Consider the following 22,392-nt stretch of genomic DNA (forward strand, 5'->3'; position numbering starts at 1 on the left):
TCTAATTTTCTGTACAGTGGCAACTATGTGCATGAGGCGTTACAGTGGCGCTCTGCTCTGAAAGAGTTAACTTTCTAGCTCCTATTCTCTGCAGTGCTGCATAAACACTGCACATTATTCTTACTGAGCATGCTTCATCTTTCCTGTCTCCACAGTCTTGGGCTGTCAATCAGCTGTCAGTCCCTACCACATCAGCACAGTGCGCATCACCAGGCTGTCAGCACAGCAGCTGATGAGACTCTGCTAAGAGCTGTCAATCAAACTTGTTTCTCTTATCTGTTCTGGAAATATTTTGTCTCTAAGAAACAAAGAACCTGGGCAACAATGGATCAGAGTCTAGTATTTACTCTTTTACAGGGATAGAAGGCTCTTAACAGGAAACGAATATGTTTTATCCACAACCAGGAAAAAAATACGCTTCATTAAGCATATTTTCTTTCTATTTTTTTTTTAAATCCTATTTAAATCTTGACCCAATAAACCAGAGCAAAATAAATCAGCACAAATTTCTTTTCATTGTCACTAAAATGAATTTCTAAGGTTTACTAGTTAAGTTTCTGTTGAATATAATTCAATGCAGTTTAAAACAGGCAGCTTCTCTCTGGTTTTGGGAATCTTTCCCTGTCTTTAGGCATTGGAATGTGTGATCTTTCTCTCTGTCTCACTGTAGCCAAAAAGCCAGACTAGGGGAAACACACATCATTTACACCTTTGTTGCATTCAAATACATCTTTATTTTCTGAAGCGTTTCTCATTAAAACTCAATTTCAACATAGAATTTAATAACATATCAGTAGGGTTCATAGATAATAGCAGACCAAAAGAATAGCTCACGGGTGTAAGCAAGCAGGGAAATAACATACATTTTCAGCAAATGTTTGAAAGAAGATGGTATCTTCTTTCTGGAATGCTGTACGAGGGAGGAGGAATTGGAGAAGACAAAGTTCTTGCATCTACAGAAATAAAACACCGAAGAAACAAAAAGGGCTGCAAAGATAGGCACAGCAGTGATCTCAGGTCTGACACAGAAGCTCGGCATGAAAAGTTGAGCTGGGCTTTCAAGTGCACACCTATACGAGGCAGAATTATGTTCTGCAAAGATAACTGGTCTAGGTCTAACAAACCTGGCAATCAAATTAATTAGCGCTGGTGGATCACTGAACTAACAGACCTCTACTCTTCCAAGGGCATAAGTAAGCATCTTTACATGCTGTGCCATACAGATATGCGGGCACATTTAAAGCTTGCTTGAGTATCAGTACACAGTGCTGTCTGGTGCAAAGTAAAGTAAACATAACCCAGTGACTTAAAAATCCCCACTCTGACCCATTTCTATTTTCCCCTACAAATTGAAGAATCCCAGGGCTGATAGTTGAATAGAAACCTTGCAGACCCAAAAATGAGACTAGAAAAGGGAAGAAAACTGATTTTCTCAGTATAGAGAGGGGTGCTATTTGAAATATATGATATTTGAAAGGTAAGCCTAAAAATATTTGGTATTTTTCATAAAGCCTTAGTTTGGAGCCATAGAATCAAATAAGCAGCTTCATTTTCTGAGACAAAACAAACCAACAAACAAAAAACAACAGCGAGTTTGCAACACTTACATTTTCCTGCACACAAGCATATATTGAACATTAAAAGAGGGGTGAGTAGAAGTATTTTTATGAAATATTGTAAACCTATGCAAACAATGACCTACAGGCCTGATACACATGCTCTGAACATGGCTACAGGACTGAGCTGTCCAGGTACCAGCAGAGCCCACAGAGACACAACTGGGAAAAAGGCCCAGGGCAGCTGCAATAGGAAACGCAGGGAGTGCTTGGAAAAGAAAGGTTTAAAACAAGCAGGGAAAAGAAGCCCCTGCGAAGGGTCTAGGGACTAGGGTCTAGGGTGGAATTGGAGAAGAGCAGAAGCCTCCCACAACACTCTTGGGAGCTTTGGAGAAGGAAGGTGGGGCAAAGGGAGAGCAGCTCATGCTTCTCATTTCTGACTGTTTTAGGGAATATTCGGATAGTATCTGAAAACAAGGAGCATAAGGGCTGAGAACTGCCATAACTGAGAAGAAATTGTGGCCAAAACTATTTGTCCTTCCCTCACGTATTCCTCCCTCCCCCACAAAAAGTTGTTCTTTTTCTGGAATTTGTTCACTCCAGAAGAGACTATTTTAGTCCCCAAAAGCAGGAAACCATTTCCCACAGGAAAGAAAATGAGGTGCCAGCCACAACCGATGTCAAAGATGTAAGCAAATACCTCACAGATTGAAGCAAGACAAAGGAAGGCAATTTTGAGCTGAATCCTGGAGCAAAGGCAAGAGGTCGGCATCCTTCATCAATTTCAACTCTATAAATGACTTCTCAACAGATGCCTATTTCTCTTTCCTAGGGTCTAATCTTGGTTCCCTCCATTACTGTTTGTGCCTTCAAGAGTAAGAGCAAACAATTTGTCTTCTCTTCCCTCGCAGCCAGCTCTGATGTTTAAATGCCCACTAAATACAAAAGGGAGTGCGTGTTGGGGTGAGGAGGCAGGGGTCTCGCTGAGGACGGGCGAGGTGCAGACCTGGCACTTCTGTTTCATCTCATCCAAAACCCCACATATAACAGGAGCCATGGCTTTCTGGCCAGAAACATCAGTGTGCACATGAAGTGGAGTTACTGGGTGGCATTACAATCCCTGGAAGGTGGTGAGCCCCCCCCTTGTTCATGGCTGAGTGTGCATGTTTTGGGCAGGAGAATGGAGCCCTCTGTTAGGCCTCTGTGCTCAGCAAGGGCCTGCTGCAGGCAGAAGCAACCTTCTGCCAATGTTTGCACCAAAAGGGGAACAGACTGCTCTAGTCTCAGCCCCAGGACACGTTTCTGGACGTGAGTTTCACTGGTAGGAAGAGAGGGCTGCTTTTAACATGCAGCCACCACTGAGTGCCCTGCCCGAGCAGCCCTGGAGGGTGTGAGCAGGGCCTCGCACAACACAACACCCAGTGCCCTGCCACAGACCCCATTCCCATGGCAAGGGAAGCCCCCAGACCAGAGCAGCTTGGGCATCTTCTCCATAGTATGAATGTACTGCAACACTTCTTGTGTCAGCATCAGTAATCTCCTTCAGAACCAAATAAGTGTTTGCTAATGAAGGAAGGGAAGTGTGAATGAACAGAAAGACTCATAAGCTGAGCTTTAATTCCAGATGCTGAGAGTAACACCAAAAGCAACAACCATTTGTGCAGAGGTCAGAAATTAAAACCAGAGAAAAATCATGTGCAGTAGTTGCTTTTACAAGCATGCCCACAGTAATTCGATCTTTCAGTCACATTTCAGCAGCAAGGCTAACAATCACAGCATTGCCCTGTACCAAACTACCCCTGTTCCAGCTAGCACAACCTTTATCAACCGTTTGTGACAACAGGAATATTTTACTCTTTGACAAATTCTTTCATATGTAGCACTGTTTTCCAGAAACACAATTCCCTCATATCTAACCGGACATTAATTGCTTTTTTGCTGATGTATCTGTGCCTTCTGGACTGATAACACAACTAGCAAATCTGATATCTGACAAGTTGACTCAACCTAATCAGGACAGATCAGCTGTTACCAACATTGCTATAGGCTGTAATTTGAGGACCTTTACAGAGTTATCACTTGCTTTGAAAGGCAAGAAACGGTAATTCTGTCAACAGTAATCCCAGAACGCGCGTTCAAAGTGGTTGTTATTTTTTCTCCAGGAGAAGGTAACACTTGTCAAATAAATACCTGAGATAATTGATAAAAGGAATTAGAAGTATGTGAGTGATACACTGACAATCAGTCATTCTCAAGAAAAATAAGAACCTCGCAGGATTCAGCGCATTAAGCACAGAGCACAAGCTGTCACTGTGAAGCAGGGGTCACTCGGAATGGAGTGAAACAATTGGCAATGCAGTTTTTCAACGTTTACTTATCTCTCTGTTGCTTAGTGCTAAAGCTGAGTGAATTATTCACTTCAAACAATTTGTTCAATGAATTTTACCCCTTTTTCCTGCTTAGAATATGTGGGCAATGGATACCAATGCCATCAGATTTATTCACTGCTTCATTTTATTCAAGCTTGCATTTAGTGCTTGATTGAGAGTATTCTAGACTTCCACTGCTTAGCTCTGATTGTTCAGACAATAACAACAGCAGGTCCTTAATGTGTGCAAACAGCACAGACCCACGCAGCTGATGGAATAATGATTATCTACACCACCAAGGATATATCTTTTGGTATTTTTTCTGGTCCCTGTTTAAATCTGGAAGCCCTTCCAGCAACAATACTGAGAATTGCTGCGAAGTTCCCTCTCTGTGAATATTTTTGCCCACAGGACTCAACACTTCAGTGTTTGTGGAAACCAAGTTAACAAAGAGTGCGAGCGCAGCCAAAGCAAATTAATTAAAAAAAAATACAAAGATTATACTGTATGTGTTCCCTGTTCCACTAGGAAATAATTTATTTTCCTGTAGTAAAATTCAGAGGAATTTCACCAAAAAAAAAAATAAAATTAGGAATCCCAACACATGCAATTCTCTAACAGAACTTGATGGTCACTGGATACAAACAAAGGATGTTTTCATTCCCAAGTCTGCATCTGTCTTTTACAGATAAAATGTGTCTAGAAACTCAGACTTAAAATTATAACAAAAAATGTATCTCTTACTGTATCGCTTTGGTCCATCTTCCAAACAAAATGAAAGGGTTAAGGTTGCATCATCTTCAAAAAATTCAGTTGCAAAGGCATCCCACCAGAGGTTGTCACTATCCTAGGAAGCAACAGATCATTCACTTAACAGGAGGCAAAATTAAAATATTTTAATCTTTTTTTTTCTATTTAAAGAAATTGCAAATCACAACAGTTTGCACATCTTGTCCTGATTTTGGGGTGTAGATGTCGATATGATATTTCAACTAATGTTCTTAGATAAGGTTCTAGTTCTAATTAAGAAAAGAGCTGAAATGTTTTGTTTATTATACTATGAACTGCCTTCCATTTTGTCCAGCATACTAACTATGCAATAACTTTCATTCTCATACATACAAGTTCTTCTTAAAAGCTTTTATAAATCAGTTGCAAATAAAGCAATTATGACTTTTTCCCCCTTTTTCTAGGCCATGTATCTCAAATGCTTGGTCCTAATCATGAAAAAACCTCAGTACTTAATTCTATAATGCTACATAACCCGATTATCAGCATGACTTGACAAGAAAGTTATTTAGAAACTAAATATAATAGCCATTCCCCTCCAATGCATTTAATATAATTACAATGCTACTGCAGGTTAATTAAATACCAGCTAGTTACTTAAATGTAATTGTTGTGAGAAATCTTTACTTTTCAGTGTGATACATGAAGTGAAAACAATATTTTAAATGACCTGTGTATACTTAGACTTGCAGTAATTCACATAGTTGGAACATAATAATTATGGAACATAACAATTAATAACAAATATTAATATAGTGTCCAACGTAAAGCATATACCTGTACACCCCTATGGTGATTGTTGCCTTGGATGGCTGAACAAGGCATTTTCAGACTCGGGTAACTAACATCTTTCAAACTTCCATGTCCAGCACCTTTGTAAGTGGTTCAGTTTGCAGGGTATTTTTTAACAGAAGTCAAACAACAACAGAATCCACAAGTTGTTTAATTTAAAAACTATGGACATATTTATTAAATGGGTTTGAAATCTTTGGTATGGTATCTTCTGCTCCTCTGAAGCCCTAAGATTTAAATCACTTGCAGCACACAAGATCAGTGACAAAGCTGGAAATGCACTTCTGGGGATGCTGCAGACATGCTCCTCATCGCCCCTCACTGCAGCAGCCCTGCTGGTTGGTGTGCAAGGCCAGCTTCATCCAACATGGCAAGCAAAGAACACCTCTTAATGCGTGAGCAATGCTTAACTAAGCCAGAAAATATTTGTTACCTTTGTAGAAAAAAAAAAAAGAGAGAGAGAGAGAGAAAAAATGCCAATTTCAAACAAAATGTGCATCTATCATTTTCATTGTATGCACACATGCAGAGAAATAACTATGTGATGTTTTTAGTTCTGCTCCCATCTCTCCACAAGATGTTATTACTGGATTTCACTCCAAACTGCTGAGCAGAGGCTTTACTGCCCCACTACTTTGCTTTGATCTTTGTCGAATGCCCAGCGGAGAAAGAGTGAGGACCCATTTTGACACCACAGCTCTTACAGAGACCCCCAGGAGGCTTCCTGGTTAGTTCAAAGCCCGTTGCTCGCCTTCTTCCCCAAGCCTCAGCCCCCTCAGTGGCAGGCATCTGGACAGTGAGCTGCCATGCCCTGTGCTGCTTGCTCAAGAATTCAGCCACACGAAGAGATACCAGGAGTGTCCATGTCCCGGCAGCCTGCTCTCAGGCAGAGCTTCTGCCCTTTGCTCTGTGCTAGTGCCCAGCTGGTCATTGAATGGTTTGGCTTAGAAGGGAGCCTTGGAAGTCATCTAGCCCAGCCCCTGCTGAGTGCCTCCACATGCAGCTGCTGCTGCACTAGCACTACCTCAGGTGCCACCAGGGTGGGTGAAGAACATACAGGTGTTCCACACAAGCGCAGTAACCGATATCTAGCACCCAGCCCTTGTAACAGCCTGGCGGGGGCATCACCAGCCGCTCCACTGGTAACAGTGCACTGCCACCACACTCAGCCATTTGCCACAAGAGCAGCTGTAGCATTGCTTTACCTCCCTGACAGGCTTCTTGTCCCAGCAAAAGGCGAGGGGAGTAAGGTTTAAGCGATGGCACACGCAACATTTGTGGATGCACCGTGGGGAAGTTCTTAGTACCTCACCAGCTTGGTATCAGCCGAGCTACTTGTGAGATTTCCAGTGATGTGAGAGGTGCAAGCGACACATTGCATCGTCAGGATGCACATGCACACAGGAAATGAAGAGAAGCACAGGGAGAGTGTGGGGCCTCACCTCGAAACCACACATATTTGCACGCACGCCTGCTTCCAAGAAGTCTGAGGGCTAGGAAAATGTGGAGACTGAATTACTGTGGATCCTCTCCCTGGATAAATGAAATATCCAGACTCTGTCACAGCTTGAATACTGTCCAAAGTCTTTATCTCATGTTTTTGCATACTTTATGTCAGAAAGAAGAAAAAACAGAAAAGATACCACCACCAACAACTTTACCACTCTCCCCCCCAAAAAAAAATAAAAATAAATAAATCCTCTGTCAAGCTTGGGTATGCTCTACTGATTAATTCTCCTCCCCTCCCCTGTCACAGGTGGGCCCATCTATTCTCACAGCCAAATGGTGAACAAAATCAAACGAGGTGTCCCCTCACCAAAATGAAAAAGGATCCAGATATTATGGAGAAAAAAAAATAAATTTAAAAAATCACCCCCTTTTTCTTGCAAAAAGGGGATGGCAAAGGCAAGGCTGCCCCCAGGCATCTTTAACTTATGCTCTGACAGGTTACGGGGGATTTTGCCAGAGTAATTATTTTTCTATTCAACAATAATGAGAAATTACCATGGCAACCTCCCTTTCACGTAGTGCACTCACACGCTCAAACACTGAAATAATGGCCTAAACATAACAAAAAAAAAATTAATACTTTAAAAAATATTTGGATTAAAATAAACTTACGGAATGGGTCAAAGGAGAGAAGAGGGCAGAGACAGCCTGAGAGTTGGGCTGGAAGTGAAGATGCCACGCTGATGTCTCCAGCTACCCAAGCAGCAAAATGTCTTCTGCCACAACTGTCATTGTTCCTCCTGATCCCCTCCACCCCCAGTATTATTTGTAATTTGAAGCATGGCTCAACTCTGAATAGAGTCTCCAAGTAAATGGAATCCTAGGGTTTCAATATTTTTTCCTGACTCTGATTTCTTTGGCAAATGTAATCAGATTTGAAGTACAATGATGTTCTTTTTCCCCCTCCATCTAATAGTCCCACATATTCACTGTGTGATCTGAGAGTCAAGCTGGGTTCTTCTTTACACCTTACACACTTACGTGATTAAGAGTCCGCAAGCCAAATGAGGCTTTTCTTCTTGCCTGTGATGGTGATTGCTGAACCAAAATAGATCTTGCAACTGGAATATAAGGCCAATGGAGCCTATGGCATTTTCTCCAAATTCCTTTATTTTTGTTTAATGACTTGGAAGGCAGAATGGAATTCATGTAAACAGTCAGTACCTGAAACCAAGCTCAGGAGAGGATGCAGATAATTCTGCAGGGCCAAATTAAAATTCAAAATGATTTTGAGAGATTGCAGAAATTTTCTGAAATGAAGATGAAATTCAATAAAGAAAAGTGACAAAAGCACAAATACAAAGTGGGAAATAAACGGCTAAGCAATACTGTAGAAAATGGTCCAAATCACACAGGAAATATGTCAGCAAACTGTTGCTCTTGCAAATAAATGAAATGTCTCAGATATAGTTCCCTTCCATTCAAACAAGCACATCCCTGGAAAGACTTCAGCTGGAACAGACCATCCACTTCTGGTGCACTGTGTCCAGGTCTGGGCCACCCACTCTTAAAGGACTAATTTTAAGAATTTAGCTGAGAACAACAGGAATCACAGAGTTTAAAGACAAACGGAGATAAACAAAACCCAAAAGACTTAAGGACTGGGTTGTGCTTAGTGTCAGAAAGAAGATCACAGGGAATGTGATGATAGTCTTCATGTGAAGAGGCTGGTATGAAGAGGAGAGTGATCGCTTCTCTGTGGCTAACAAGGATGGGAGAGAAAATATGACTTGGTTTGCTGCCACTGTGGGTTAGGTGGTATAATCCCTTGTTACAAGCCTCTAGCCTAGCGTGTTGCAGAAGGGAAAGGGCCACTGCCACATTACCAAGATGAGCTGATGCCCAGGTCCATGTGAGCCACACTGCCTACAAATCTCAGGCAGACTTTTGTTTTCTCCCTCACATTGCTTTTGGTTGCACAACATATAACAGGTGTAAATAGTATATGAAAACGTCAGTCATGAAAACCAATAAATGTGATTCCGAATACACACAGGAAGCACATCTGTTCTGAAATGGGACCTTTTCTACATAATCACTTTTTAGGGAAGAACTGAATTTTAAACGCCAACCTCTGTGGCTTGGCATTGGACAAGGCAAAAATAAAAAGAGATGGTGCCCTTGGGAGCTTACATTTTTCTTCTGGCACCTGCAACCCTTCCCTATTGACACTTACTATTTTCAGAACTCTATATGTCCACACGCCTGTTGGCAACGTACACGCTTCTCATATTCTTTCAAGTTAATGCTGCACGAGGAAACTGCTGTCTCCCCAAGGAAAGAATGTTATTCCACTCTTCCCCCCATTCCCAGTGAATCAAGCTACACTTGAGCTTTTTTAAAATGCAGTGCAAGATAAGATTTTACCATTAAATACACCTGTAAAAGCTGCACAGCCATTACAAATTATGAAACTCACAAGATAAAGTATCATAAAAATTCTGACACTAATGTTTATACTCAGAGCACACTGACAGAGCATTAAAGATAAAATGCCAGAATACAAGAAACCAATAACTTTTCCCATTAGCTTGAAATTAGACTCATCTTGAATCTACCCAACATATTTAAGGTTCTCATATAAACTCACAGGAGCAACAAATTAACAGGGATACATATATCTTAATTTTATACATTTTGACATTTGAGTACAGATCTGTAGGTCTGGCCTTGCAATGCACGATATTTTTATGATCAGGCACAGTTTGTTTTGTTTTGTTTTCCTGTTTATGTAAATTCTGTACAGAATACTTTTGATTCTTAAACTGATTTTTTTGGCAATGGTACGAACAGAGTGAAAGTGGATTAGTCATGTACAGTAAATGGTTGATAAACCTACATGGTCAAATGGCTGTCTGTGGTCATGCAGGTACAAGAAGATGCACACCCATCTTACATTCAGTTATCTTTCCTAGCAGTATGTGGTACCTCGTACAGCTGTGAAAAAAGTGAAAATAGAGGGCTAATTTGGATGCCCTGGACTAGTATGCGAGGACAATTCCTGTTGCTTTTATATTTGTTATTCTATCTTATTTATTTTATCTGAAACATGAAGCATGTTTTAGATAGCACTAAAGACATCTTTAGTCTTGCAACTAATGGTATCCTACAGAATCTCCGGATCCCTTCCCCCAGCCAGGAATGCCCGACTCTATTATTTCCATTTGTTATTTCACACATATTCACAGTTTTAATGGTGTTGCTTGCTTTTATTTCACTTACTAGTGTGGCTCGATGCCATCTCTCAAACAATGTGTAGTAAAACTGGCAGAAAGATTTTAAGACTTGGCTTTGGTCATGAGTAGTTTTCTGTTCCATTACATACTTCCAACTTCTTGCCAAAACTCTACTCAGTGCTCAAAACATATCAGTTTCTTCAGCTTGCTTATTAATTAATTAAATTATTGTTTACATTCCACTTTGGAACTTATCTTAGTTTGTACAGTAAAGAAACAAGACCAAGTTTCTGTTTTATTGAAACGACAGAATATAGGCCTGCAACAAACACACACAGCAGTGCTGTCGCAGAGAGACCGAATCCAATGCAAAAAGGGGGCAAGGTCTCTCCTTCTCATGTAAATCTGAAATAACTTTAAGAATCCGGTGGAATTACGGGAAAAAGCTCATAACAGAAAGCTACTCTTACAGATTCAATGGAATTTCATAATACATTGATGATCCTCTTTTTATTGCCTGTAATGCTTCCAATAGCAACCACTATGCTATGAGGCAACAAAAAAAAAAAAAAAGAAGAAAGCAGTAATGGCTCGTTTGCTTAATGGGGAACTGTGAAAATCAACAATTAATTATTTGATTCGAGATGAAAATGGGAGAAACACCAAAAAATAATGGTGTGGGATGAGGCCTTGCAAAATATGCAAGTTGATTAATGCAGTTTTCTCGATATACTCTGAACCTGGAAATCTAGGAACTGGCATCCCTACAGCAAACATACTGTAATGATTCTGGCCACGCAATTCAACTTTGCAGACTTGCTATTTTGAGATAGTATCACTTAGGTTCTCAAATGGCAAGTCGACATTGGGCAAGTAAATCAGGGGTTCAGACTAATCAAAATATGCTGACACTGATATGAAGAAGTATTTTCCTTATGTTCAGAAGGATGGTTGTCCTCTTCTTTTTTATTTGGCTATTAAAATATGACTGAAGCAGACACTTTTTATTAGAGTGGTTGGGGCAACTGCTTGCTAGGCTGGCAAATAGTAAGACCAGTACACAACTACACACAGCAATAAAGGTATAGTGAGCCCGTTTCATCTAAGCCACCCAATTTTTCTGTCTACATGTACTTCATTATGTATTTCAAGTTGGATATCCTTTTAAAATAGCAGTCCCTAAAATCATGGAGATTTTCTCACTTCAGTTGTAGGGAAAAGATAAGACAGTGAGTTATCTGGTTCAGCCTAATGGAATCAAAAAAGAATACCAGATCTCAAACCTCTTATTTGACATTGTTTCAGTTTTACTGCAGCTCGTGGATAAAAGAGAAATGAATCTTAAAATATTCACTCTATGCATGTTTTGCTATTAATCTACAGCAAACATACAGAGACTGCAGAGTTAATACTACACTGTAAGAAGGACAAAGCAGAAAGGGTTAATTTATGCAATGTGTCATTTCACCTGCTTCTGTAATTTGAATTCATTATTTCTACTCCTGGAACTTGCACACAAGAATAGATAGGAGAAAGAAAGGGAGGGGAAAAAAAAAAAAGAAAAAAAAAAAAAGAGCAATGAAGCTGGACTCAAAAAGACATATTCTATAGCTAATTCCTTATTTGGTAATAAGGCATGGCATCATCCTTGCTATTTCACAGCAATATTATCAATAACTAGCAGAGGATGCTCTTTGATCCTTTGTAAGTATATAGGATAAGATTGCACTCGGTCTCTAGGGGCAAGACCTATATTCTGGCTGCATGAACAAAAAACCTGGGCATTAACAACTGAATTATGACCACAGTGCAGTTGTAAACAGAAAGAGACACTTCTACCCCCAGTGTAGTATCTTTTTGGCCTTTGTATATATAGTGCATGCTAAATCCATATTCAAAGTTATTTTAAATTTGAGTCCTCTTTTCAGTAGACATGAGGATGTCACTAGCTGGCTGAGAACAGAGATCCATTTCCTTAGTAGTATTCTTCATCCACAATCACTGAAGACAAATCACAGGCTTGAGTTTCGTGTTTATCAAAAATGAGCTGCGGTTACACTCCTCTATTCTGCAGCAGAATGCTCCACAGCCTCAGCCTTTGAGAATGGTTTATAGAGATGGAATATTAAGTGTGTCTATTATCTATTGTACTACCGTCAGTCATATGAATGTTCTTATTTTATTCTGACATTTTGACCTGGTTTCTTTTTTACCTTGTTTACTTCCATCTTTATGAGTAAATGGAAGCTACTATGCCATCTATCCCAATGAAAAGGCAATAACTAGTATTGCCATCAGTGAATACAGAACATCAAACATCCTATGTCAGGAGGGCACATAAAAAAGTCATATGCTCAGCAACATTAGTAAAAGAGTCTCCCTGGGTCTATCTTCTCAACTGCACCAAATCCCAAGGCTCTAAAATTTAGTGAACACAAATGCCTTGATCAGTTATTACAGTGAAAGTGGAATTATTACTGACAACATTTAAATACTCCACTGATGGACAACAGGAACACACTAAAGGCAGTCCTTGACACCTTTTTGGACAGGTCTCCTGCCCCCTCTTAGTTCAAAAGAATCTCACTGGAGCTCCATGCAGACTGCAGACAATATGATGCTGGGACTTCAGAAGTCCCTGCCTCTGAAGAACTACGGTCTAGCAGACTATATTTTGAAAGGTAAGAAATAACTCTTCAACTGAGTTAAGAAACCATACTGCTTTTAGCTCTTCTGCCTTCTTTTACGAATCTAGTGGCCCAGGCAGGGAAGAGAAACCCAAATAAAACAAACCATGCTTCTGTGTTACATTCCAGCTTTCTAGAGAAGTATCAAGTGGTGACAGGGCTAAGAAATGCTGCAATGAAGACTAGATTTTATCCTAAACTAAGATTAAGTGGGTTGAAAAGACATGCAGGTGGGGAGATATGTGTCTAATTGACGTGCACATACCTTCTATCCTATGAGACTTTGAGAAAACTCTTGCTAAGACTCAGCAAAATGATTTTAAAATTAAGGATATGCTTAAATGCTTTGCTGGACTAGGATCCAAGTATGCATTTGTTAGCCTGTAAGTCAAATTAATTAAAGATTATTGCTTCCTATTAACCTTTGCAAACCAGGTAGGAACATATCACAATGTTGGACAGCTCTGTCTTACCAAAGAGCTGTTATTCTTTGGAAGGTACGTGAAGTGGAAAAGATCCAGTGTATCGTATGTCCCAGGATGGGTAATCTCATGCACAAAAGCCTAATTTAGCAATAAATAGTCAGAAAAAAAGTGAGAACATTGAAGAGGTGAGTATCTGAGAAACCACTGTACTTTGTTACTATTCACAAGCATACCTACAAGCGTGGTCCTATTTTCAAAACTACAGTGTAATTAGTATCAGCCATATCCCTGTTTTGGGTCACTAATCAGCTGATGTTGTCAGACACCCAGGTTTTTGCAAATAACAGTGCTACATTTATTGCTTGTCATTTTCCATGTACAAATGTGTGTGGATTCAAACTTATTCAAACATTAAGGCTGAGATTTTCAAGGCTAATTAAAAGACTTATGCATGCATTTTCCATTAAATTCAGTGAAAATCAGATGTTGGAATATTCTGTGTGGCGTTCCAAATCCCAGCATGGAAATGGAACTTGTTACTGTTAGCTAAATCAAAGCTGGAGGGTGACAACAGGGCTGGGATTCATTTCACCCCAAGACAGTTGTCTAAATTCATATGAGATAAAAAGCCTCCTGGAGATATCTGTCTCTTCATGACTGTAGAGGGAGCTGAGAGAGTAGTTCAGTCTAGCCATGTAACTTTTACAGGGATAAAGGTAGGTAAGATAAATCCTATTCTATGTATCTACCAAGAATTTGAAATTCGGTAACAAAACTGGTTGAGCTTTTGGGAGCTTACACAGTGAAGGACAAACATAAGTGAAAAGCTGGGTGAAACAACCGTATCTACGTTGTCTAGGTTTTTACAGTCTTGGCAGGAAAACCTATAAATGATATTCAAGTTTTTAGCTCGTAACGCTCAAAGCTCTCCAGGCTGCCAGGCTCCCGCTGTTTCATATAAAAAGCTCCGAGTGGCAGACAGAAGTTGGAGCACTGGTTAAAGATTTCTGCCAGTATGAAATGTTTAAAATGAAGAAGATGTGATGATTATTTGCCTGGCTTCCTAAGTTCACTCCCCAGCTAGCCATAGTTGCCAATAAAGGCCCTCAGGTACTGTATTTTATCTTATCCTGCATTTGGGTTAGAAATTCCCATACAACATACAATTAAACTAGAGGAAGAATTGTTCAGCTGTATCTTCATACATCCTCAGAAACCTGAAATATTAGGAAATCTTAAGACAACACATATCAAATATTGCCATTTTTCATTTAGTTTTCTGCTATCACTCTGTCACTCCCTGTTTTACTCGTATAGCATTATCCTTCTCAAGCACATAACACTCACTAACAGGCACGTGACAGCCAAGTCTGATTAATGAAGAAACAATAATCAGGAGCCCAGGTTGCATGGACAGAGTAGGGTTGGCTTGTGTTTCAGACAGTCACAGATTCCCAGCATGTTTGAAAGACTCAACACTGAAAAACAGCATTAGTACAGGGTAGTGAACTTTTTAAATTGGCATTTGCATTTACAAATTAAAACTCTGATTGAATGGAGATGTCTGATTCACCTGCTTACAATGAAAACAATACTTAGAATGAAAACTTTTACTGTTATCGCTGCTGTAATATTGTACAGGAGTGTAGCACATAACTGACAAGGGTGTTATGGTAGCTGAATCATAGGATATTTAGTTCCTGTCCTGAAATGCACCAAAAGAAATACTGAGAGAATGAAGCACATGTTGGGAAACTCAGAGGTTGTGATAACAGAGTGGTTTTGTATGTTTGTTTTAATTATTAACTTCAAATCTTCACTTCAAAGAAATGGAGGAATTTATGCACTCCAAAAAGTGCTCTCCTTCAAAACTTTGCACTGTGTAAAGTACAGCTTTCTTCTAAATGGTGTGTCTTATCTTGTCAACCTCATTTAAAGTAAAAAGGCATCAGTAGTAATAATGAGAATCCAGTTTGTGAACAATTCCTTCACAGAAGCCAGCTATTACATATTGTAACAAATTAAAAACTCTAAAAAGTCTATGTGGGTCCCCAGAGAAATGCTATTTAATAAAGCAAACACCGATATTGAATGTGACAGAATTCCATTTGCTGCAGAATCCCATCCAACTGAGTTTGGCTGCTGCTGAAGCAATTAGAGAAAGCTGTGATTTAATGATTACGCTAAAACCCTAGACAAACAAAGCTCTCACCTACCAAGTGGCCACTTAGCAGTATCACTACCACCAAAATGTATAAAAATCCTTGTAGGATTTCATTTGCTGTCAGTCAGCTAGTAGCAATGTGAGCAATTATTTACTAAAAATGTCTAGTTACTAGCTGCCCTACTGCTTAAACATGAAAAATGTATAAATCTAAATTTAAACAAAGTAAGCAAGGCCAAGTGTGAACTATGTATGTCAGGGAAATCACCCACTAAAGGTTATCCTTGTAGCTGAGACCTGATACGATCTAGCTGAAAGACCATAACAGGACAGTGTAATCCTTTTTTTTTATTTTATTTTATTTCTTTTTTTTTTTTTTTTTTTGCTGTTTACTAAAATCCACTGGGGCCTCACCTCTGGGTTCATAAGCTTCTAATGAAATGTTAAACATATTTTCATCACAGCAGTAGCCTCTTATGAATTACAACCTATCGCTTCAGACTTTGTGGACCTGTTAGATCAGCAGTAAAACTGATTCACTTGAGATTTCTTAGCTTTTGATAAATGGTGTTTGTCCTTCCCTATTTTCTAACTCTTTTAAAATTTCTTAGTGTAAAATGGTAGAACATAAAATGGTATAAAAATGATTATAAGCATATGACACTTTGCAAAGCTTGCTTATGGAAAGCTTGTAAATTTGCTTGGGAACTATGAGCTTCCTTGGTGTGCTTATGTCATCCAACAAACTCCACTGTGAAAACTAACACATCTTTCTGATTTTTAACTTTCATATTAGTCTGAGAGCCTAGTCTGAGTGACACGTAAGACTGTTGATGTAGAATTTTACCCTAGTTGCCTTACAGGTGAAAGCACCTTCTGACAAAGAGAAAACAAAGCCTTGGGAAAAGCAATTCCCTTTCTCCCCAGTTTCTTCAAGGAAGAGGATCTAGAGACATGGTACATATCTATAGCCTAAACAAAAATATCAGTGTTGATACAGCCTTTTATAACCATAAAGAATATGAAGCCTGGGAGAAAGCTCAAACACACAGACAACTATTTTAAGAAAGAAAACATTTTTGCATAACACGGTGAATCATGCACAGAATTGCTGCAGAGGAGAGTGAAATAACTTAAAGCAGCTATGTATAGGAATGAACTTCTCAGGGAACTAAGACCCATTTTCCTTAAGATCTCTGAAAATTCTTAAGACCTCTTTCAATGGTCTTAACAAAAGAATACTGTAGGGGGGGGCTTGGTTGTCGTTTTATTTTGGTTGGTTGGTTGGTTGGTTGGTCAGTAGGTGGGCTTGGTTTGCTACAATAAAACAAACACAGTGTATTTCTAGCTAAAATAAGGAATAATTGTATTCAAAACCCTAAACTTTTTTAAAGTACTATGTGTTCCTTATGAGTGCCATACAATTTCTGAGCTTTTCTGGGAAGATTTGTGCTCAGACTGCTAAACAGCCTGAGAAGGCAGCAGTACCTTTGACAAAGCCAAGAAACTACATGGTCCCATTCCTGGGAATGTGTAACTGCCAGAGGAGCTGTCATGTGAAAGTGAGAAAAGAAATCAGAAAAGATTCAGTGCTAATGTCTTCTTAGACTAGGGGAAGCTTAAGTCAAGCCCAGCTCAGAATATATCACAGATTCACAGAATGGTTGAGGTCGGAAGGCACTTCATGTGGATCCAAACCAAAGAGCTTGCTTTCTACCAATGCAGTGACAACCATGGTGAGATGTTATAATATTTCTATGCACTGTCTTTAATCAGAGACTATAAAATTGATCAGATCCAGAGCACAGCTGGATCTCTCTCTAGGACCTCCAATAAAGACTATATCAAAATCTTATAGGTCCATGTCTGAGGGTGCTGGGTTTGGGTGCTTGGTGTTCAAACATTTTAGGATTCTCCTGCACATTAGTTCCTCCACAGTCAGCTTGACTTTCACATCTGATTTCTGTATGACACACCAAAGGATCACCTGTCCGCTTTTGAAGAAATTATTCCTATTCTTTTTCTTCCTTCTATGCTTTCTCAGTTCCACTTTCTGATTTGGAAGCATTTTTACTTTTTTTTTTTTTTTCCCTACAAATAGATAACACCGATACACGTGTCTATGCACTCACTTTTTTATTGATATTCTCAGCTCCTCTACTAGTGTCTGCTGGATCAGGTCATCTGCCTCTTAAAATCATGTATTAAGTTATCCCTGGTCTGGGGCAGTAGAACGAATGTGAACTTCTTATAACCTCCACAACATGTGAGGTCTGGGCTCTGGAAGAGGCCCACCAGAAACTGCCAGTTCAGCACAGAGCCTACCATGTATCTAGTGCATGTCAGCAAGGACAAAGGAGTGTACTGAAGATCAAATATGCTTTGTATTAAGCAAGCAGCCCCTTGTTCAGACCCCTAGAAATGTTCTAGTTCAGTAAGACTCAACATCTGGCAGGGGTGAGACCCAGGCTGGCTGCCTTCTGACTCGGTTCAGCACCCCCCAGTACCGCTGACAACTGTAGTCCTTTGAGGCCTAAGGCCTCCATGGACTTGTGGAACAAGTGCACCATCAAAACAGCTGTGCCCATCTCTCCCTGAAAATACTCATGACCCTTTATCTGAAGGGACCACAAGCAGGATTAATCTGTCAGCATTTTCTTCATCCCTCTACCCATATTCCAAGTACTCATTAGTAGCAAGCGAGCGGGTGACACCAAACTGCCCAAGGGAAATGGCCTCAAAACTGCAGAGATGCTGAATATTCTCAACTGTACTACACAGTGTGCTTCAGACATACAGTCCTGTGGGTTTTCAGATGATGTATACCAACAAATCCCATTGCTCAGGATGGGACATGAAAACAGAAGTGTCACATAGGATGAGTCCCACAATCAAGAATGTCATATGGAAATATCTAACCTATTGGGCCAGCAGCAGCAGTGTGCAAACATAAAGGGAAATATGTTCCATAGTGTTCCTATTAAAATAAGCATAGCAGTAGGGCATACAAAATGTCTCCTAAGAAATGTAAGGTGAAAAGGTGGTACTGTATGAAGTAACCATCTCTCTAAGAATTGGTTTCCTACTTCAAAGACTATACCCCTTTTTCTTTCTCACAAAATGCCCATTTACATTGAAGAAGGACCTAGTCCTTCTTCAGTTTAATCAAGTACTTTTGTACTTCCAAGGAGGCCAAAACTTAGGGCCTCAATTCTGTCAGATTTTGACAAAGAAAAACCCCAAAGTAACTTACTCCTTTATGAAATAAAGAGAAGAGGGTATACAACTTGTTCACTTTGACTACTGCTAGCATAAATGGCCCCAAGAAAATTACTGTAGATCATGTTTCAATATATTAAACAAATATATATATATATTTCCCACCCAGAAGATGATCAAAAGAATTCTGAATATCTTCCTGACCCATAGGTGCTACCCCACATGAGATGCAGCAGTGTCAGTTTTGCATGGCATAGTGCTGGGAGGAAACGTTTAGGCCTTGTAGCTTAGCTTTCAGGATCAGCTTTCTTGCTACAAGCTCAGAGTAACTAGGTCTGCACTCTGTAGACCTGCACTCTGTAGCTTGTCCTATCTAAAAATTAACTTGAAGTTGAAGCTCTCGGGTACTCCAGATAGATATTAAAGCGTGTTATTTTTCTTAAGCACAGGAGCGTAGCCTGATGGTAGCTATGGTTGCAGAGAGATGCTTGAGTGTGACAAAATGCATTTAAACACGAACAAGAGAATAAAGGGAACTCCAAACTCTTTTTTTTCTTTAATAGGATGACATTTAAGCCAATCACATGATCCTTCAGAGCCTGGCTCTGCTTTGGGTGGAATGACTGAGTGGCTTTCCTGTTTTAATTGCAGATGTTCATCCTCATGTCCATCAATATCAGCAAACTGGAAGCTTACTTGGAGGCAGGGTGTTAAAGAGAGTACAAATTTTTCATTTGGTGCAGAAAAAAACTGTGATCATCTTTGATACGATCTTGTTTCATTCAGCTTCTTTGATTTCAGTGTTGGTATCAAAAGAAATTGACCTGAACATATTAAAGATGATGCTAGTGCCACTATTCCCTGTTGCATATGACTTAAAAATTAACGGTTCATTAATATCCAAACAGATCTGCTTTGGAGAGACCTGATCAGAATTCAACACTAGATAGCATGAGCATCTGAGAGCACTGTCAATGAGTTTTTTTAAAGAACCAGAAGAAGCATGTCTTGTACATTATTTCCACTGCATTCACCTGTAAAAGCTGTTTCTCTGCCTCAGTGACAGAGTAAATACATGGAAATTATTTTTTTTTCTGTAGTCCTTAAAGGTAGAGCATTTTGCACCAACATAGGAAAGAAAACTCTGCTTTGTTTTTTTTTTGTTTTTTTTTTTTTTTTTCTTTAAATCTAATTCACAACATACCACCCACTCCTAGGACAAGAAAGATGGCAGCTCTCCTTCCTTCATGCTTTGGTAGAAAGTCAACAGAGAAGTAATACAAACTGACAGGTTTTTATGACTGACCTCCTGATACCTACCGGTGCATAAACATGCAGTTGTTAAAACTTATCACTAGGGCCAGGGTTATCCCCTCTTGACTAGGAGTCTGCCAAGTAGTAAATAAATAAGCTAAAAATAGAGTTCCAAAATAATGTGTTCTATTTAGCTGATTCTGCCACTAAAATGTCATGCCCCAGAAAATCTCCAAACAGGAAAGTTTCACAGTTTCATGCCTTTTCTTCCCAGATGCCCACAACTCAGTAAGTAGGAAGGATGTCTACATGTCCCTTTGGACAGTGATACCCTGAAGATGGTGGTCTTCAGGCACCACCAACCACTGCATTTGGTTGCAGATCAAGATGTAACATCTCCCTTCCCAGGTAAGCTCTTTTGTTCCACTCTGCGATCAGGCTACTGCTAACAGGACAGTATTTTTAATTTTATCCTTTTGATTTGCTTTAAATCACTGTAACAAATATCACCGAAACCCTGCACTCAAAAAATGATGGCACGTTTTTGTATATAGTTACTGCTGTATACTATTTAGAAATAAAGGTGGCTTTTGAACAATAAATATTCTGAGAACAGTTCTACCAAGGCAAGGTCCATAAAATGCAGGCAGAGAAAAGAACATCCCACTTCTCAGGTATTCAATTTAATACCTTGTCTTACCACCACACTGATGACAAATCTACAGGCATCTGTTTGTAGTGTTACAGTCAATAGGAGCAGTCACTGAATAATGAAGGAGTCTTTTTGTAGGGAATTTCTCAAATTACAAATCTGGTCTCATTTTCATTTGTTTATGTAGATTTTTGCAACCAAAGTTTATTTCATGCAAATGTTTGTGAACAATGAATTTAGGAGCATGTTGCCAAGATGAATGCAATCATCAAAAGAAAAAATCACTTTGTGATTAAATTAAATTTATTTCCAGCAGAGACAGAGGTAGCTTATAAAGAAACAGGTTGCAGAATCAGGGACTAGAAAAAACAGCATGATAACCTACTATTGCTACTAGTTATTCTGCCAGATGATGGGCATTCTGTTGGGATTTCTGTTTGCTTTAAAAAAAAAAATATATGAGTAAAGGTGACCAACCATAAAGCAAGAGTAGCAAATCTGAATAGAGATAGGAAATTTGTTACAAGCAGTTCATGAACAATAAACGCTGAGATATAACACTTATCTGAACAATTTCCAGAAGTAGTCACAAAATTTAAGATCTGCTTTTGAACAACTCATGAATGAAAAACTTACAGCTTTGCTGTCTAGAAAGAATAGGAAGCCAGATCCAAAGAATGCCTTTATTACCTAAAAGAGACTGGGTCAATTAAAGTCCGCCCTCATCCATATTTTTAATAAAACAGCCTCCACAAAGTAAGCTCTCCCACTCTGCAAACATGGTCACGTTTGCACTGAGGGATCCTAAATCAGCTGGATTTCAGTTCTGTCCAGCCCAGGACCTCCCTGCAGCTGCAATGTGGCTCAGCCAGTGACAGACAGCACCAAGGCCCCCTGAAGGGCTGGGACAGTATAGCTGGAGACAAGAAAATTTCTACATGACAGTCTCATCACTGAAGTATTTACTGAGGAGGTCCAAAGTCAAGCCAATATGCAGCATGCAGAGGTTCAAAACTGTCTTCTCCGGCACCCAAGCAGTGCAGTCCAAAAGAAGCTGCTTATCCCTTCTTAGCCATCTTTTTGAGGGTCTGCCACTGTTTTTAGAAGGAAACACAAACTTGCAGGGCCAAGAAGGGACAAAACCAGAGGGAAAACTGCTCTGGAGCTCAAGGAACAGAGCATTGCTGGGAGGTAGAGAGTTTGTTTTTTTTGGAGGCTAGCCAACAGCTTTTCATACAGAAGCATCTACAGGCACATCTACATTAGCAAGTTGCAATAGGAGCAAAACACTGGGTGCTCATGATCCCATGCCTGCAACATGTGGATTCTGTGGGGTGAGAGATGGGGACAGAAGGGTTTACATGCCTTCTGAGCTCACAGACTGAATGCTGAGGAGCAGCTAGAGACCTTTTGGTGTGCTCCTGGAGCACCTCTTCTAGTTCAGCTGGGAAGGACTCCAGCTCTCACGTCACGACTGCTTTGCAATGCGACCCAACAAGCAAGTGAAGACATCCAGATACTTGGCTTCACCAGTGGCAACCTAACTGCAAACTAAAACCCTAGCAGAGGTAATGATGCAGCCCCTATTACCCCCTCCAGACATTTAAAAGGAAAAATAGCGCTCACTTTACTCATTTTCTGAGAAGAAAATTGCAGGTTCCCATCCTGAGGGATTAGGGTGGAAAGCTGTGTGTAGGTGAGGACCATCTCTGCAGAACTGCTGAGCCTTCACAACAAAACAGAAAACACCCCTCCCCTCCCTTCTAAAGGCCCCCCTGCCACAAGCTTTGTGTTGAGGAT

At 39.9% G+C, this 22,392-nt stretch overlaps 1 protein-coding gene across 11 annotated transcripts in view; it reads right to left on the reverse strand.

Moving 5' to 3' along the window:
• LDB2 (LIM domain binding 2) overlaps positions 1-22,392 on the reverse strand; it is a 218,849-nt gene that overhangs the window by 137,015 nt on the left and 59,442 nt on the right. For all 11 annotated transcript variants that reach the window (XM_068679976.1, XM_068679975.1, XM_068679973.1 and 8 more), the window contains one exon: positions 4,670-4,772. In XM_068679976.1, the coding sequence (XP_068536077.1) occupies positions 4,670-4,772 (103 nt within the window). The remainder of the gene's footprint in view (positions 1-4,669; positions 4,773-22,392) is intronic.

Source organism: Anas acuta, chromosome 4, assembly GCF_963932015.1.
Source record: "Anas acuta chromosome 4, bAnaAcu1.1, whole genome shotgun sequence".
NCBI lineage: Eukaryota > Metazoa > Chordata > Aves > Anseriformes > Anatidae > Anas > Anas acuta.